This window comes from Phasianus colchicus, chromosome 5, assembly GCF_987193195.1.
Source record: "Phasianus colchicus chromosome 5, bPhaCol1.hap1.1, whole genome shotgun sequence".
In the NCBI taxonomy this organism is placed as follows: domain Eukaryota; kingdom Metazoa; phylum Chordata; class Aves; order Galliformes; family Phasianidae; genus Phasianus; species Phasianus colchicus.
Genome location: NC_143440.1, coordinates 42,110,568 through 42,130,615, shown reverse-complemented (window position 1 = coordinate 42,130,615; position 20,048 = coordinate 42,110,568). Strand labels below are relative to the sequence as shown.

General features: G+C 38.4%; 2 protein-coding genes across 2 annotated transcripts in view; one reads left to right on the top strand and one right to left on the bottom strand.

Moving 5' to 3' along the window:
• LOC149917879 (uncharacterized) overlaps positions 1-9,666 on the bottom strand; it is a 59,874-nt gene extending 50,208 nt beyond the window's left edge. The window contains exons 1-2 of the mRNA XM_090142053.1: positions 9,535-9,666; positions 9,144-9,490 (exon numbers count right to left, since the gene is read on the bottom strand). Coding sequence (XP_089998179.1) covers positions 9,144-9,490; positions 9,535-9,666 — 479 coding nt within the window. The remainder of the gene's footprint in view (positions 1-9,143; positions 9,491-9,534) is intronic.
• A 404-nt stretch (positions 9,667-10,070) lies between these two features.
• SEL1L (SEL1L adaptor subunit of SYVN1 ubiquitin ligase) overlaps positions 10,071-20,048 on the top strand; it is a 29,231-nt gene continuing 19,253 nt past the window's right edge. Inside the window, exons 1-4 of the mRNA XM_031593131.2 lie at positions 10,071-10,246; positions 16,152-16,189; positions 16,591-16,813; positions 19,580-19,747. Coding sequence (XP_031448991.1) covers positions 10,174-10,246; positions 16,152-16,189; positions 16,591-16,813; positions 19,580-19,747 — 502 coding nt within the window. The 5' untranslated portion in view covers positions 10,071-10,173. The remainder of the gene's footprint in view (positions 10,247-16,151; positions 16,190-16,590; positions 16,814-19,579; positions 19,748-20,048) is intronic.

Below are 20,048 nucleotides of genomic sequence, written 5' to 3'. Positions count from 1 at the left end.
GGCCTCTTAAACCAAATGACATTAAATGATTAAATTGTCCTGAGTTAGATTTGTATTAGTGACCTCTAATTAAGAAGTGCTATATCCCATGAACAAAAAGCAACTGCTTTCATTCTCACTACTCTCATTATCACTGTGCTTGGTGCTTTCCATTCTGCAAAATCTCTCACTATTTTCACTTCTATGATTTTTAGCAGCTCTAACAGGAAGGAACAAGGCTATTCATCATTCACAAACATCCTATTTGACAAACACATTTATGTTGTTTCTTTTTTCTTGGCCAAAATGCATCAACATGAGTATATCCATGTGTGCAACTATCCACATGTACCTGAATGATATATTACATATAGGAAATCTCTATAAAATAGTTCTAGGTTATTTCTGTTTGTTCAATTAAGAGCACATTTTTGAATGAGGTAATAGTAAATAAACCCATAATTTCACATACTAACACATCATTTAGTATGTAGCTCCATACTGTTTTGCAAAGAAAGCAAAACATACAAACCTTTCAGTGTACACAGCTTTTCAGGAAAAAATTCATAAGCCTCCCCTGGCAAGTATAATGTAGGTTAGGTACTGATCCATTTGAGCCCTCACAATATGCTCACTTCAGCTGTCAATAAGCAACTAAGAACATAAGAAAACTTTACATAAAGAACTCTAATTATTACAAAATTGGTAAGAGTAACTAGTAATATCAAGCCAGAGCTGCATCTCCAGCAATCCTGAAAGAACAGTTTTAAATTAGACAGTAAGCCTTAGCAACAGCTAGTCTGGAATGTGGTGCATTTTTCAGTAAGTTCCTATGGAAGGTCAGTCTGACTAAATTTTTAAAGAGTCAAAGAAAAAGCACAGAACCACAGAAGAACAAATTCTGTTGTCTGTGCCACAAATACTACCATGTTCCAGAAGTAAAACACAGGAACTTACATCATGCTTAGAGATTGGGATGTCTAAGACTGCATCATGCTTGCCTTCATTACAAGAAAACAGTTATTACTTTACAATTTTGTGGCAGACTATGCACAATGTTATATGTTTTTTACTGTACTGAAGCAGTTAATTTTGCCTTGTATCTATTTCCATTGTGGTGTTTACCTAAAGAGCCTTATTATTAAGGTACCTGAGTATTGCTCCACTAGCAAATTTTTGGTCACAGTTAAACAGCTGAAGTTTACAGATTAACACAGATTTCTCAAAAAGTGGACACTGCATCAGAAAAGCTTTGTCTTTCATTAAATTAATTATTTTATGTAAGTGGAAGTACTCCTTGCTGAAATTTAAACAGTCTTTAAAGACATCTCGAACACTACTAGAGACAGGCTGGCACAAAAAAAATCCACAAGATCATTAAAACAGACAATGAAAACTCACACTGTCCCCTCAACCCCTGCAAAACACCAGATCTTCAGAATTCAGAAATTGTGGTGTACTGCAGAACATTCCCTCTCCCCAGTAGATTTCTGATTCCACTGACTCTATTTGAATGCTCGTAAAACCATTACCAAAACAATCTCACCTGAAGCATTATCTGCTCTCCGGACACAGCTAGGCGACTCAAAGCTAATGCCGCAGCACCATCTAGTGAGCGACAACTGCTTTTAACTATCTTAGGGGAAAAACGACAGCTCATCTTTAGCGAGAAGGCATGCCATGTCGTAGCTCCAGTGAATGGCAAAGAATATATGCTAGAGATAAAAAATAATGGAAAGTGCCTTCAAGTTGGATTTGTGGTGGCCCATTCCCCTAGCTTTTAGAAGTTTCATGTTATCTGTAATTGGGTATTTTATGTTAAGAAAAAGTCAAGAACTTAAAGCTAACACTCTTCAGTACAAATCTAATTTACAGCCCAATAAAGTTTATTTAAATTGCCAAGATTCTACTTCAATGTTTAGAACATGCACTGCTGAGAAAAGATCAATTACTTATCTTGTGGTGACATATGGCAGAAGCAACAGCAAAGGCAGCTTTCTGCTCAAGTGAAAATTCCTCTTAAACCTTGAACCTCCTCCTGTAGAACAAATGTATTCAGTTTATAGCTGAGCATATTAATGTTTATAATACAAATACTGAGTTCCATCAGAACGGTTTTATGCATTGTGGATTGAGCTTCACAGATAAAAACCAAAATCATGACCAAAGTAAACTGATCCCCACTGCAACTATCCTGAGAGAATACTATCTAGGAAAAAAAAGCCTCATATGCTGAACATATAAAACACAGTCACACAGAGGGGAAAAAACCACAGTGCAAAATTTAATCCAATTTATTTCTTCCACTACCTCTTACAAGCACAGCAACAAACACCTTTATCAAGAAAATGAAATACCAACTACTTTTGAGCTAAAACCTGTGTAACCACATTAGAATGACCTCACTACAGGTCACATTTACATGGCAGAACAGTGTTATAACAGTACAGTTAGGTATCTTCCAGACCTCAGCTAGCTGGAATTTCCTTTAGGAGGGACTACATTATTAGGTAATAACTGAGCTCCTTAGAACACACAAGATAGAATATACAAGATAAAATGGATTCCCTAGTATAAGTCTGTCCTAATCAGATGTAATATGACCATTACAGAAATTACGTCCTGTTAAGAAGGACAGGCAACATGACACATTAATATTTTCCAATCATTCTCTTGGTAGGGGGACACAATTGTCAATCTCCAGTAAGCAACAGAATTTGTTTATCTTATTTCGACACAGATGAAAGTCCATTCAGTGAACAAAATCTTTCTGTACTTTATCCCAGAGATAGTGTATTGCTTTTCCTGAGGTATGAAAGCAATTTGTGGGGTGGCAGACAGGACACTTAGCTTTAGTTAACACTTTCTAGAATGATCTCTTTAGCTAACAAGACTGCATTAATATGAAGATGTAGGAGGAATAGTAGATATCTTAGAATAAGAAAAAACCTGCAGAGTGCTGTGGAAATCATGAGGACAGTTCCCTCAAGGCTTAATCAGGCAATTAACATTGCAAGAACCATTACTGATGACAGAGGAAGATTAATTCCACTTCCTCCAATTATTCTTTCCAGTTAGGATCACAATATATCTTTTATATGTACAGAAAGGACACGTTATTACCAAGTACTAGTAACTTGACACCTATTATTTACAAAAAATATGATCCAGATAATTTGGCTCAAAATTGTCCCTTTCTCACCAGAAGTTCAGATTCCTGATTCCAGTTCATTCTTAAATATGAGAATCTTAAGATATTAACGGGATATCATATGCAGCTGCTGGAGGCCTTTGATGGCAATAGAAACCTCATTTTTTTGTCCTGAAGTTCCCAACCACAGTAGCTGTTGAAAACATCATTCCACAGAACCAACAAAAACACGTAGTAAGGACACCACAATTATGTTTTTACAGTATCATTATTTTAAGCTGTGGTTGTGCATTTATTGCAGCTGTCTCACCAAAAGCTGGTTTGAGCATTTCATACAGGATCTGTAAAAAATTGTGCGTATCTATATTTCAATGAATGGAAAAACTAAAGCATACATACTTAGCTTGGTTGCATCTGGTTTGTTAAAAAAAAAAAGTATCTACTGCAATCTGAAGTTGAGGTTTTGCACCTGTGTCACTGCCCACAGCTTAGATTACCAGTCTGATTTTTTCAAAAAATTAAAAGTAAAGCTCATTTATTCCTTCAGCTTTTCTGTCCAGGAGGCAGTTACAGCACTGATCTCAGCTTTCATCCGCACAGATACTGAAGTTCTGCCCATGCAATGTCAACCCTCAAGAAAGTTACCAATTCATAGTCATCACTATGAAGGCAAATACTGAGAAACACAGCTCTTTGAGCACACAATATAAACAAACACTGCTGAAGTCCTTCGTCATCAGGTTCTCAGTAATCATGTTGTTCTGGATAGTTTATACCTCACCTGTGAGCACTTTCAGCCCCTTGCCTCTAATCTCACCTGATGTTTTAAGATATTTTACAGGTTTAATCTGTTGCTTCTAAGAACAACATAATATTAGTGGTATGTAAAACAGCAATCTCAAAATGTTGATGCATCTGAATGCTGAAGTCATATAGCCAACTTTCTTTTTAGTTAAATAACACTAAGCACACAGGATTCAAGGAAAACATGAGAGGAATAAATTTAACACACTTATTTTTCTGCTTCTACTGCTTGTGAGTTGAAGATGTTCTACTCAGCTACAGATAGTTCACCTTATAACTGGCTGAAATAATCACGGAAAGCCTCACTTCTCTCGTCTCTTTAAAGTGGAGTTAAAGATTGCACATCCTTACTGTATGTCTTCAGTTGAACTAGCTAACCTGTTTTCAGTCTCTGATTTACCACTCACCCTTAGATCCTGTGAGAAGCTAAAGGCAAGTAAAGAACTTAAAGGATAGAACTGAGCAGGCTTAACTTCCTGATTTGACATAGATACCTTGAATTCCATATATCCCTATTTATTTGGATTTATTTGTCCAGCTTTATAGCATTGCAATCTTTACTTAACAAGGAAAACATAAGTTAGAGCGACCAACACACTGAGAATACAAGAACATGCTAAGAACTGCGCAAGTTCAAGGAGGTCAACATCCTGTCCTTAGCAACAGCTTGCAAAAAAAGTTTAAGGAATAGAATACTAGAAGGAAAGTTTGTTTTGGTCCTTCTCAGCTTTCTAGAAACAGTTAAATAGGGACAATTGATGGCATAGACCAGATATATACTGTCAAGTTAAACAATCAACCACAGACTTGTTCTTTATATGCTTTTTCATGATTTGTCATAAGAACATACAGAAGAATCTTCTACTAAACTTCATTCCACTGTGTGAAAAAAATATCCCCCCCATCTCCTTTTAAATCATCATTTCTTTTTGTGCCTGCTGAGTTGCTGTGTTAGAAATAGTGAGTAATCATTCTCTATACTTCTCTTCACTGCTTGCAAATTTATAAATCTTTACAAGATTTTTCAATAACCTCTTTCCTGAGACAAAAAGTTCCAGTCCTCACATTGAAGTTGTTGCATCTTTCCAAACCTCAAAATCTTTCCAATCCTCAAAACCCGCATACCTTACATAAATGCCATTACACCCTTCTCAAGATATGGTGAATAGAGCTCTGCAAAGAGTCATTTAGCCTTCTCTTTCTCTCCCATTAGATTTTTTTTTGTTAAAAAAAATAGAAGTATGCAAAACTGCCTCTCTAGCCTGAGCAGTATGCAATGAGAATGAAGTCACTTATGTTTGTATCAGATTATATAAATTCATGAATGTAAATCAGTATAAATTTAACCAAAGTACACACACACACACTGTAGGGTGAAATGCTTTAAACTGTTTGCACAAACCTCTCACTTTATAGGTTACACTTCCAATTACAGATAAACTATAAACAAGAACAGCTAAACAATTAGAGAAAACACCCTTAACAAAAACATATTTAAAATAAAATGGGTTTTATACTCTTACACTATCATTATGTTAGATTTCTGATCACTAAATCATTCCTCCTAGACAGCAGTCCCACTTTCCTTCAAGTCTCAGATGTTTGATCACAGAAATGCCTGTTAAATGGCTTTTAGCAAACGGAACATTGATTTTCACAGTCCAAGTGGAGATTAAAAAAAAGCATAACATTCTGTCAGTGCTGTTTTTATTCCTGTGCTCTCTACCATGTGCTTTTTTTCCACAAGAATCATGTCTAAATACTGTAAGCAGGCCAGCTTGTTAGTGCATTGGGATCTGACACAAGACAACTAATCTCATAACAGGATAATCTGTGTGAGTCAGCATGTCAATATCAGTTGGTGACTAGGTAAGAGCAGTACACTTTGCTGTAAACAGTGAAATAGGGCTGCACACCTAGCCAGCAAAAAGAAACCACACAAATCAAATTTTGCCTTCTTCAAAGGTCAGTGGCCCATTCCTCCCAATAAGGAGAAATCTAGTTAAAGCATTTCACTCCTGTGTGCAATTCTGGAATGGGGATGTTTCTCTTCAAAACTCTTCCCAACATCTCATCAGCAAAATACACGCTGCCACTCCATTCCAAGAAATGTAGTTCAACTCACGTACCTCAGTCCTAACCTCCTACAAGTTTGACGTTCATACTTAACTTAGTTCTCTGCTGATGCACTTTATATAATTATGGGTGGGCTGACATTTATTCTGAATATTGATTTCTTACTCTCAAGTCTTAGACTGTTTCAGATGCAGGCAAGTTTCTTCTACATGCATTTCTAAATATACACAGCTGATCAGGGTTGATCATTTCTCATCCCCAAACTACCTCAGAAAAAAAACCAATGTGTCCTCCATGTTCCTTACTTTCAGCATTTTTCTGAATAAATTACACTCTGCATAAGTGCTGAGATTGTTTATTTATAATTGATAGTTTAAACCCTGTGATTCTTTTATGTACTTTCAGCTGAATGACTCAATTTTTCTAAGTAAAGAATTGTGAACAATAAATAACTATGTTTACAAGCTAACAATGAAAATGCTCTAGAAATGAGAGCATTGCTGGAATACTTCTGTAAACACAAACTAGACACTCAAGAATTCACAGAATCCTAAGGGATGGCCAATATAACCAAACAACATTCTCAAATATCCATTTTTCTTCATCTGGTTTTACATTTTTCCTACATCTGGGGACATTTCCACAGATAATAGCCAACACTATTCCCATAATGAATATCCTGAATATGCCTTTGCTTGCTCACTGCCTGACCAGAGTCCTTCCTTTGGTCCTGAGACTGCAGTCAGCACAGAAAGTTTCAAGAACTGGACTTTCAAGCTAGAAAGGAAAGCATCAATTCCAGGTTCCTCTTGTCCCTAGGACCTACCCCCATGCTAAACTTATGATTTTCTCCTATTTTATCTTGACAGATTTTAGTTCTTTTGAGCTCTTCTTAAAGTAATTCAGGTTACTCTAGAGTTTGCCATTAATACAACAGATTCTGTTGTGTTAATGTGTAATAAAGTGGAACATATACAATATTTTTAGGTTGCAAGCCATTTTAATAGGATATTGGATATGTCACTGCAATAAATTACTTAATTTGAAATTATTCCTTTCCCCAGCATCTGCACCACAACTCACAAGTAACCTCACAAAATCATTTCAAAGATACTTCAATATATTTAAGTCCACACATCTATGCAGAAGTAGAGAAACAACTCCTGTTATTTTCAGCTACAAATTCTAAACTATTAGACTGCTTTTCTACTAAATTAAGTTGTTCTCCTTACTTTATCTAGTAGAATAGAAATCTATTGCTATTTCTTCAATAATTAAAGCATTTTAAAAAGCACAAACACTATGCTTTCACCAAACCAAGGACAAAAATGAGCCTGATGTCACAACACTTTTAGTCTCTCTAGAATAAGCAGGTGTTCATTATGCTGTGTTTGTTATGCACTGTCATCTAAAGACAGGACCATGAGCACAAAGACAACATGGATAACATGGAAGGTTGCCATGGCTAGGTGTAGAGCTGAGGCTCCTACACAATTCAGACACAAGAAATCTATACAAATAACTCATGCCCCTGGGCCTGAAACATTACAGCTCTAGTAAGAATGTAATACTCAGGTTTCATTAAAACTTCTAGGAAATTCCACTGAAGATAACCAAAGCTCCTCCCCTGAGGAAATGAGCAGGGAAAAAAGTAACTGATAGCAGTAATTCAACAGCAAAAAAAAAGTATAATTCCAGAATCTTAAACATACAGCAGTATCTTTCTCATAGTAAGAGTATAAGGAGTGTAAGAGCATCTGGTTAATAAAATTACCTGGTTAAGTATTGTTTAGTGTAATAGAATAACAAGAAACAAGAAAAACAATAAAGCAAATAAATGCACAAACATTAGTGAGTAGGTACGAAATGAGACAATAACAAAGATGAGAAGCAAGCAGTCATTAACTGATAGGTTGTTAAAAGAAACTACTCAAGATAGCCTTGAGGGAGGCACCACAAAAATCAAAATTGTTGTATTACAGAAGCAGGACTGTGATAGTATATAAAAAATACAGAATACTAGAAAGAACTTGAGAAGTTATACAAACATTATAGAAAGCTTCGGGGAGGGGACAAAGGCAGGGTAAGGGTGGACAGCTGTGAAATAAACACAGGACACCTGTCCAACTAAGCCCTGTACATGACCAGTCTATTAACAATAATTCTTATTAAACCTTTTTTGTAACCTCAGCACTACTTGAGGTTAGGATGACCCTGGGGGGATCCAGACAGCCTAGATAGATGGTCAACACCCAATTGAATGGCATTCAAAGAAATAAAGAGCCAAGTACTGCATTTGAGTCAAAACAGCCCCATGCAGTGTCTGGAAAATTGCCCAGCAAAAAAGGACCTGCAGATGCTACTCAACAGCTGACTGAATATGATGTAGCAGCATGCCCAGGTCAAGAAGACCAACAACATCCTGGCTTGCTTCAGAAATACTGTGGCCAGCAGGACCAGGGAAGAACCCATGTCCCTGTATTCACACCCTGGTCAACCACACCTTGAATCTGGTATCATGGGCCCCTCACAACCCCGGTAATGGGACTTGATGGGTCAGGTCTATGGCTGAACTTAACAATAGCAAAGGGCTTTTTCAACCTAAATGATTCTTAATCTTACGTGCATGCCACAAAGGCCAGTTGCCAATAAGGAGAGACCAAAGATTACCAGGTCTATATACACCCAGGGGAATGCACTAGAGAGCCCTGAGTGCAACAGATTTAAATGCCAGCAAGGATCATAAACCACAGGGCTCATTGGACTGGCAGCCAGCACCAAGAGTGACATGGGGACACGCTGCAAGGGGCAAAACAGAGCCACATGAAGTGAGTAGTTCAAGCATGGGATTCTTTATACATGTATGTGCCCATATGCATGGCTAACTAGGAACTAGAAGACCTATATCTGAAAAGGCTCCTGGATCCCAGTAGGTTACCAGGTAAAGTACACAGGGTCCATACACAGGCTTTAGGCTGGTACCGGCATTTGAGGAGTGCTTTATTTGCAACATAATTAACGAGCTCAAGAAAAAAAAAAAAACTTTCTTACCTCCATGTATTTTTTCTCTTATTCCTTCGCTACAATTAACCCTGCACGCACGTTGTGAAGCATGAAATAACTCAGAAATTACCTCAGAAGGCACAGACACAGCGCTTCGCCTGCACCAAGACCTCCTACAGGCACGCACCACCACTCGCTCGTGACCACAACCGCCCCTCTGCAACAGCACCAAACAAACCACGCGCGCACGCTTCCCCCTTTACAAAAACTAATGAAAACCGCCCCGCAGCACGTGCCTTTATTCCCGCCCCCCCTCTCGTCAGCCCCGCCTTGTGCGCATGCGCACCTTCGCTGCCGCACGTGGCGCCGCGTGCCTCTGCCTGGCCGGGAGGAGCGCTGCTGGGCGGGGCGCCCACTGTAGCGGGAAGAATTTGCTTCTGAGAGGGTTGTTAAGCGCAGCGGCTTTTGTGGGGTGACCTGTGAACGTAACGGAACTGAGATCGGGCGTCACTTAAGCACACGGAACGTCCTGCTGAAACCTCGTGTAATAAAATAGCAGTGATCCGAGGTTGGTACGGCTTGCTTTTGCACACAGCGATGGATGCCGAGCGCCAGACTAGCTGAGGGGCAGCATGCGCCCGGCCTGCGCGCATCACTCCCCCGACACAAATGGCTTGGCCCTCCCGCCCCTTCCTCAGGTAGGGCTGCCCCGCGGCTCCTTGCGCAGTTCGGCGCGGGGGACTGTGGGTAATGTAGTCCTACCGCGCCGTGACGCCTCGCGACCCGTAGTGACGGCAGCGCGTCAGGAGTGACCTCTGCGAGGCATTGTGGGCCTTGTAGGAACGGGCGCGTGACCAATCAGAGATGTCGCTTGGGCAGGGCGCTCTCGCGCGGCCGGGCATGGTTCCACCATTATTTCCTACTGCGATCCTATTGGCCAACGAGAGGGCGTGACAGCCTGTCAGCGCCTGCCCCGGCCAATCGGCGTGGGCCATGTAGAGAAGAAAGTCGTTTCCTGGCGGCTTGCGTACGGTGCGTTCTGCGGTCAGCTTTTTACTCGTCAGTGCTGAGACTTGATTGGTGGTGCCGGCGCGGTGGGCGGGGCGAAGGAACCGGGCTCGGGGTCTGGCGACGGCGGCGGCGCAGCGGAGGCCGGCGGGATGGGGCGGCGGGCGCGTCTAGCGCTGTTGCTGTGTGTCGCGGTTCTACGGGCCGCTGGTTTGGCGGCGGCTGGTGAGTGTGGGGCTGCTGCCTCTCTACACGCGCCAGGCTCGTGAAACGAGAACGTGCGATCTCGTTTCCATGGGCCTGTTGCTGGGGCTGCCGGCTGGGTTCTGAGGTGTGGGGGAGCCGGGAGCCCTTGGGTGGCGGGTTAGGGTGGGGGCTGCTTCGGCCTCAGCGGGGCGGTGTGGGTGCTGGGCGCCTGGCAGCTGTGTGACCGCGGGGTGGGGAGCGGAGCTGGGCCGGGCTGGGCCGGGGCAGGCCTTTAGCGAGGCAGGCCTTTTTTCTTCTAGGATCCCTCAGGGACTGAAGGGTTTATACCTTGCACGGCCTCGTTCGTTCTAGTTGCACGGCAGGAGTCTGTTCAGTGCAACTTGGTGTATTTTTGTTTAACACAAAACGCTTTTTTCTCCCTAATGTGGATCTCATAGCTAATGCGCCGATAGTGCTGATGTTGGCATTACCAGATGAACTTTCTCCCACAGATAATATGCAGCACTCCAGGAGCCTGCACTGTGTCACTGTAGTACCTTTTGCTGTTTCTCTTGGGACGCTGCTTGCGTTTGTGTGCTTTGTGTTTGTTGCCATCCTACTTCCCTTCCTGGGCTCCTGTCTCTCACTCCCTTCTTGGCACCAAAGGAGCAAAGGAGAAGAAACATGCAATGCCTTTATTTATATAGGGAGTCTTTAAAGTTTTTGAGAACTTGACTGTACAGTTTTTGTTATTGATGGTGTGCTTATAGACTGATATCTCAAGAAAGTTAACTTAGCCTTTTCATTAGAGGTAAGTTCATTAGTCTGCGGTTTATTTTCATATGTATGATAGAAACCTAAAATTAAGTTCCGTTGTTGGAGCTCAGACTGAATATCAACTGTAATTATAGAGCTTAGTGTGTAATGTTATAAGCCAGCTCAACACTTCCCATGGCATGGAAAAGGCATGCACAAGGACTATGAAGCTAGAGCAGAGATGTACCATGACAGAGTGAATGCTGTGTTCACACTGATATAAAAGATAAAGCTGAGATAATTCACATCAAACGAGGTGTCTGTTGTGTATATGGAAGTTCTGTCATAATTAGGGGCTGTTTAACAGCACCTCTGTGGCTCTGGCAGCATGCAGAATGCAGGTCTTCTGGACTGCTTTTCCACCCTCCTATAGCTCTGTTTGTGAATATGAGATTCTCATAGCTTAAATCAACCTCAAAAAAAAAAAAAAAGTATATTTACAGTCAAACCATGGTACATTGCCTGATAGGGTGCTGTTGCCAAACTTAAATTATTCCCGTGACATAAAATTTTTCATTAATATCCTGAATTAGTTAGGAAAGGATATTAGATAACAACGGGAAAAAAAAATAATAATAATTTGTCTTGCTCCTACTTCCTCTTTTTTCTGAAGGAAAAAGAATTAATAATCACTTCATAGGTGCTTTGCTTTCCTTCAGTAACAGTAAGCCTGCGTCTTGTAGAGTCTGTTACATGCCTACCTACTGTGTTAAATGCTTCTTTAAATACTTGATTGTTCCCTGTTGTCAGGAAACTGTTACCTGGAACCAGAGTATATTAGAGGGAGGCATTTTAAGAAGGTTAAATAAAAATGGTTCAACTGTTATTTCCAAACTTTGGAAGACAATTTTAATAAGGACTTTTCTTAGTCAAGCAATTAGCTATATATTTAAAACCTAACTGTGCTTATAATCTGCTTCAAGCAGTTTCCTAAAGATTTCTTGCAAGAAAACTCATCAAGAGAAAGGGGTGATTCTTAATTTAAGTCATAATGTTAGTACAGATTATGAAGAAATTTGAGGTTGAGTCTAGGGGAAGAATACTAAGGCACCTATGGGGGCATGAGCAAAAGCAGATGAAAATAGTAGCTGCTTCTGTTCTGGTGAAAGATGATCATCTGCTACTGCTTGTAGCTGCAGTGGCCTTCTGCTGCTTCTGCTTCATTAACAGTGTCGGGGGGAACATAATCTTACTTGTTTCTGATTGTGGATATTATTTGATTCTAGATATTTTCCCTTGCTCACAGGAATAAAGAGAAGTTCTTTTGCTTTGCTTGAAGAGAGGAAGCAATTCTTGATCTGGCTATCCTGTACCTTCTTTGGCTAGCATTAGTGATAGGCAGAACTTTTTCTGTACTGGTATTGTTTTATTAACTGGTAGGACAGATGAGCACAGGTATGTATTTATATTTGTTCTCATAAAAGTCAGAGTTTAATGGCTTTTCCTGACCCTTTTGAGGTTTTTTTGTTGTTTTTTCCTAACTGGAATGCATTCCTAAACTTTTGCCTTATTGAGAGTCTCAGTTTCTACAGAAGGTTGTAAACAGCTAGCAGCAATTGCAGGGAGACTGGAAAAAAAGATCTGCATTCAGTGTGAGAGCTTTATCTTGTAGCTGCCCTAAAACAAGGACGCTACAAAGATTGTAACTGGGAATAATTTACTTAGATAATTTGAAGGGATAATTTGAAACTAGTCTTGCTGAATAGATGCTGCTTAAGGATTTTGCTTAACTCATTGCAAGTTTTTGAGGTTCATGTAATAGGAATAGAATCTGTGCTAAAGTGGCTCTGCTGGCCATTTCTTTTCTGAATTCAACAGTTGAAAGTTTCTTATAGAATTATGGAGTTACGGATTTTTTTGAGTTGGAAGGGAACTTTAAAGGTCATTTAGTCCAGCTCCCCCAGGGATATCTCCTGGGGACATCTACAGCTATATTGGGTGGCTCAGAGTCCCCCATCCAATCTGACCTTGAATTTTTCCAAGGACTGAGCATCTACCACCTCTCTGGGCTTCTGTGCTGTGGGCCCTCCGGGTTCCTGTGCTTTACTACTCTTTTTGTAAAAAACTTTTTTCTTGTACCCAGTCTAAATCTCCCCTCTTTTAGTTTGAAACCATTTCCCCTTGCCCTATCATAACAGACCTTGCTGAAGAGTTTGTCCTCTTTGTTCTTATAGCCCTCTTTTAAATACTGAAAGGCCACTGTCAGATTCCCTGGAACCTTCTCTTCTCCAGGTTGAACAGCCACAGCTCATTCAGCTTGTCCTCCTAGGGGAGATGTTCCATCCTTTGGACCATTTTTGTGGTCCTTCTCTGGATGTGCTTCATAAGGTCCAAATTTGATAAGGAGCAGTCATGGGTAATCTTATTTTTAGGTTTCCTTTGTTCTTACCAAATTGGGATAAAGAGGGCTTACATTTTGTTTCATCATCTGACTAGTCACTGGCACGAAAAGAATGTTGAAAGAAGTAAAAATACCATTGAATCTCTAGAACCGCAGTCATCAAACTTCTGTTGATTGTGCATATTAAAAAGGATATCCATGCTCAATGTTTAACTTAAAGATAAATGTACATGTATGTTCTACTCCGTTAATTCATTATGTACACAAAATAGAAATGAAAAAAATGACAAAGATCAAGTAAATGCTATCTTATTTTATGCTTTATTAATGGTCCAAGAAATACTTTCTTCCTGCACCACAGAGATATGTCTTGCACCCCTGCTGTGTACAAAGTGTAGAGCATGCTAAATCTCACTTGTTGCTTTGTTGCGATAGTGTTTGAAACTTGAAAAGTATTGCAAAAACTGTAAGGGGACCATCTGTCAGTGATATGTTTGTCAAAACTCTGGGAGATTGCCTACAGCTTCCAGTTACTGAATTTTGATTTATTTCCCAGAGGTGAGTAAGCATTCTAGTGTTAAAGGAAATAGTATTAGTTGTTTGGTAGCAGCAGCTCTTTAGCTTTTTAGTTGATTTGTTCTTGAATACAACAAAACATTGGAACTGCTGGGCTCTTTCAACCTAATGATATTCTTATCTGAACTGCACCATCTGATTCCCACTATTTCTATCCCCTCTCCATCATACTCTCCTGCAAAGGGTAGTTCTCACAAAACTCACCTAGCACTACAGCTGGAATACTTCTGCTGTATTTAAATAAGTTAACTGAACAGAGGTTTTTTTACTTGGGCTAAAATAAATGTGGTTATTTGAAGCTGATCTTAACTGTATATGAAGTGGTAGATAATTGAAGCAGGTGTTCAGGTGTTTAGCTGTCCTAGAATCCTGGCTGGGCATGCGAACACCCAGCTGCGTCTGTAGTACTGCAAGGTTTCTAAGAAGCTCGTTGTGAATTTCACCAGCTGCATGTTTCAGGCACAAATCCTTTTGCCTACTCTTTCCTTTCAGTACTTCTTAGTAACTTTCTTATTTGTTTAAAAAAATAGTGGGATTCATTTTCTTTTTTTTTTTTTCCCAGAAGCTCTTTACAGAGATAGGCACCCTTGATAACAGACTCAACTTAATAAAAAAAAAAAAAGTCTATTACCTTTTCTTTAGCATTTGTGCATGGAAAAACAAATGAACCTATCAGCTTTAACCTCTGAAACAGGTGCACAAATGTATTGTCTGTGACTTTATTCAGGAGTTGAACCTTGACTAATAAGCTGTTCTTAGGTCAAACTGTGACCTGCCACTAATTCTGTCAGAAGTATTTCCAAGAAGCAGTTGAGAAAAGACACTACTGTGAATAGAGGGTGCATATTAGTCATCAGTCCTCTGGAATTAATATTAATCAAAGTTATCTCTAGTCATATAACCAGTAATCTCTGCAACCTCATCTGCTTTGCCATGAGCCACAAACAGTTAAACTAGACTTGTTGTTTTAGACTGGTCTTAGAACCAATTATTCAGGTACAGGTTTTCAATAACGAAGCTGGCTCCTTCAGAGAGAATTTTAGTGATGCAATAGAAATGAAACAGGGTGATATACTTTCAGGGATGAAGAGCAAACATTTAATGAGCTCTAGATTGTGTTGGTTGTTCTCAGATAGTATTATAAACCCCAAAATCGTGGGGAGTGGAATTCTTATATGTAATAGGTGTTAGTAGCATGTTTGTTTAGATTTTAAGCTTTTTATTTTGATTTGAATTCTGTACTGGAGGGATGGAAGCCTATAGCATTTTCTTTCATTTCACCTAGATGAGGTGGTGTCAGATGCTGATAACATTGTCAGATCTGATAAGAATCACATTTCAGCTGTGGTAATTTGAGGCTTTTGATAGAGATAAATGGTAGTGCAAGTAAAGTTGTTTGAAGTACGAGTAGCCCTTTGAATCACGTGCACAACTCTGCAAAACAGTGATGAAACTGTCATAACAAATAAACTTTTGAGATGATCTGCTCCCTTGTTTTCACCTCCATTCACTTTGCATTTTAGTGGATCTCTGCCTAATGACATTTCTTATCTTCAGCTTCTCTTCCCCATCTTTTAACCAGTTAGCCTATAATAACCCATTCAAGTGAGAAAGATGACAGTTAATCAAAGATTACAGCTCTTAAGCAATATCTCAAGTCATTTCTCACAGTTCTGAAGAGAAACTTCTGCCTGAAGTTTGAATATGCTGGTCAGGCACAAGGATTTATCATTCTTCTATGCAAAGTACTGTTTAATTATCAGTGAGGTGGTGCTAATATCACTTTCTGGTTAATCTTGAAGCTGTTTATACTAAAGCTGATATGGTGACTAAAATCCTCTGATTACTTGAGTTATTTTTCACTTTCTGTGTACCTTTTCAAGTAGTTTAGTTGAACTGGAAGAATTCAGACTGTATGTTAATGTAGAGGATTAATTTGAGTTACAGTAATAATAAATCTTGTAGCTTTTCTAATATTGGATACAGTTGTATTGGCATAATTTCAAGTTCTGATGTGAGACTTCTGATTCCTCCTGACAACACTTGATGACAGGGTCTATTTTGAAGTGTATTACTTGCATTACTCAACTTTATACACCAGAGTATTTCAAAACAATGGTAAAATACGACAATCAAACCAAAACTTTAGCTGTTCTTCAAAAATAAAACATTATGGAAAACATTTGTAATGACTTGTAACCTCTCTTATAGATGAAGAAGGAAATCAAGATGAATCACTGGAGTCAGAGGTGAGAAAAGTTTCTAATCGTTCTGTTTTTTTCTTGCGGAGTAAGAACAAGGGTCTGAAATGCAGAACTATGATTCAATTATTGTTTGCAAGAATTCTGTAGCTCTCACTGTTTCATTGACTACTTCTGTGTGATGAAAGAATTAATGTTCTCTATCTTGAAGAGTATTCTTTTCATGAAACTAGGAGGGAGTCAGTGAGAGCTAATAGCTCAATTTATTTCTGCTACTCCTCTTTAAATGTACTATACTAATTGGAACCCAGATGAAAACCATGAGAGCATATCTTTTTAAATCAGTGTGTATATATATATATATATATATATTTTTTTTTTTTTTTTTTTTTTTGCAACTTCTTTCTTTGGTTTCTCATCTTCTGAATTATGTGTCTGCTTTCTTTCAGGCTTTACCTGCAGAGGACCAGGTAAAGGACCATTCTACAGGAACTCGAGTAGTAGCAGGTCAAATCTTTCTTGAATCAGGGAAGTCAGACTCTCAGCCTGAAGACAAAGAGAACTTCCACAGTCAAGAGGAAGAAAAAGAAAATTCTCTGGAAGAGTTGAACTCTCTAGACGTGTCTGACCTATTAAATAAGGATTTGGAAGATGCAGAAATACAGAGTCCAGGTAAATGCTTGCAAAGTTATAAACAAGTGGCAAGAGAAAACACTGCGTAACTGTGAGATGTAAATAAACACAAATAGTCAGTTTTAACTTATCAGCTAACAAGCATCCTTACTTTTCCAGAATTTACCAGAATTTAATGTTAATTGGTGTCCTTTTATTTACAAGAAGCTTTTAGTGTGTATTTTTAGATTCATTTCAGTTTTCTTTAGTGTTATTACTACCATCTTTTTGAAAAGCTTGTAATGTCAAATCAATAAAGCACTGAATTCTTCATATAGGACTCAAGTACATGTACATTATTGTGTGTATATAGTAACCATAGAAAGAGAAATTGCATCAGTGTTGCAGTCTGCTGACTGTGTGTCTGGAGAGTAGGTTGGCTAAGAAGGAACAAACCTTGATGTAAAAACAAACTTCCTATAAGTGCTTTAGGGCAACACCTAAATTGCTTGTAAACTTCAGTAAATTTTCAAATACAAGTAAAACCTTGTGTCTAAACATGTCTAAATTCTAGTGTTCTGGGTTTTTTGTTTGTTTGTTTTTTGCTAACAATAATATGAGTTTGATATTATATAAATTTATAAATATAAATAATATAAATATTATTATATAAAATTATTATTTTTGATTTTCAGTTAGTAGTGAATTGTACCTACGTGGTACAGTTGAGTACTCTAGATTTGTATAGCAAAGAATTTTCCTTTTCACTTTGTTCATAAAAAATCAAATCTTCAGTTTTGCTAACAAGAGTAGCTACATGGTAATACTAATGGTGTCTATCTTCTCAGCTCCTGGTTTGACTATCAAAAGAAAACAGGAATAATGAATAGGGTCTCTATCAATATATTAACTTCAAGTATTTTCTAATATACCTTAATGCAGAACTGCTGTATAGTCTGTGTAAAAAAAGAAAAAAGTTACTAATTGAATACTACTTTTGAGAGATGTAGTGTTGTAAGGAGAAGGTATTAAAATCTACTTAATAGTTCTGTGTCACTAACAAGCTAAATACTTCATTTACTCAGTCCGTTTCAAAATGAGATACTTCCTACCTCAGAATTATGTGTCTGGATGGCTTGTCCCTGGGTATTGCTTGCATCTAAGATTTTTAACTGTTCGTGTTGAAGTACTGAACATGATTTAAAAACTGTAAGCTTACACATCCTGTTCAGTTTTTTTGAACTCATTATGAAATAAGTTAGTGATGTGGATAGAAGGATTACTTTTTGTATACAAAATGCAGTTCTGACAGATAAGTGCCTGTATGCTAGGAGGAAAAAGACTGTTAAAGGAAAGCTTCACTGGGGAGACTTTTAACTGAGTGGGGCGGGAATCTGCCTCAGACACATTACATCTCTTGAACGAATTATCAGAGACAGGACTGCATTATGAGAGATTAAAAGCTTTCTAAATATATATTCACTCATATGCAGGGTGATGAGATTGCATGAAAAATACTTTTCAACTTTCTACATGTATTTTGCAGATCATTGAGCAGAGAAAAATTTAATTTTGGAATCTTAGAATTAGTGCTGTTAAGACATTTCTTTTGAGAAAGAATTTGGAATTATCTTCCAATCTGTGAAGAGAAAAAAAAAAAAGAATGTAGTGTCTTCTGGTTATTTATCATCCTTTTTTGTGTGGTTTTGTTAGTACAGACCTTCATGGGCAGTATTCCACCAACTGTAACAATCAGTTTACATGGAGCTGTCAATTCCTGTCACATTTCCTTTCCAATTTGTAGGAATCTTAGAGTAACACAATGTATTTAAAATTCCTGAATACTTATAAATCTGTATTTGGATTTCATGTGGTATAAAGTTTCTTCATAGTGAAGTTCTGTCTCAAGCTCTTAGCATGAGGTTGTGCATTATGCAATAGCTAACTGACATCTAAAATGTTTCAAACCTAATTACATCAAGGCACATTTAATGTGTTTGATAACACTTTTCCTTGTGTGTTATTTAACATGCCTAGGGGCATCTGCCAAGGAATCAAACTAGGAAGAGCAACTCAAGCAAGTGATCTATTTCTGGGGATTTTTCCTATTAATAATAATAAACTAGTGTGATCTCTTGGCCTTGCAAGTGTAGTCTCTTGGGGGGGGGAACACAAATTTTCCCTACAGCCACAAGAGCTAGAAACTTTACCTTTAAAAAACAGAGTATAGTTGGCATTATCAATTGCAGGTCTTTGCAAATGTGTTCAAATGAAGCTCAAGCCAACTGCTGAACTCAGCATACTGAAACAGAACTTCATAAAAGGCTGACTGAAATAATTTCATGTTCAAAAAATGAGAGGACAGACATTACCTAAAAATAGTGCGGTAGTGAAATTGCTAACCTTTGATAGTGTAGTGAATGCATGAAAAATAACACCGCTAAAAGTAATTTTGAATGCAGCTTAAACTGGTGAAGTGAAAAAATGCTTTCAGTGTAAGTATTAACTAAAAAGAAGTGCACTGTTTTCATGGAAGTCTCTCACTAAAATTGTGTATTCTAAATGCATTTGCTGAGAAATTAAAAATAAGATACCTGCCATTCCATTTCATAATTGAAAATAAGATTAATATTTTAAAGTGTTATTTGGGGAAGTAGCTGTTTTTACATGGTTTTGTAAGTTAGAATCTTTGATTCAAAAAATTGTTAAATACAATTTTAACTTCACAAAAGTTAATATATGGGAATGCTCTCCTACGTTGGTATGATAGACAGCTGCTTTTCTTTATTCTATAAATTAAAGTTATTTCTGGGTATGTATTTTCAGTTTTGACAGCTATTGGAGGCACTGCAGATGGTGAACCTTGCCACTTCCCCTTTTTGTTTATGGAGAAGGAATATGCAGAGTGTACTGCAGATGGGAGGGAAGATGGCAGGCTTTGGTGCGCAACAACCTATGATTACAAGAAAGATCAAAAGTGGGGCTTCTGTGAAAGTAAGCAAGCTGGTGTTTTTTTATTTTTGTTCAAATAATACTTTCTTAATTCAGTGTAAGGACATACGTCCTTATGTTCTTTATTACAAGATCTAGAAGTCCTTATTGTGTATTTCTGGCCATCTCGTGTAAGAAATGAGAAAGGCAGAGTTCTCATGATGGGAAATACTGGGGAAGAATTATAGTGCAAATGCAATTTTTAAAGCTTTTGGGAAATCTTGCAGTGGGGGAATCTATAAAACTCACTTTCTGAGGCTGTAGAAGTATAGAGATTTGACAGTGTTCCCCACTCTTGTATGCA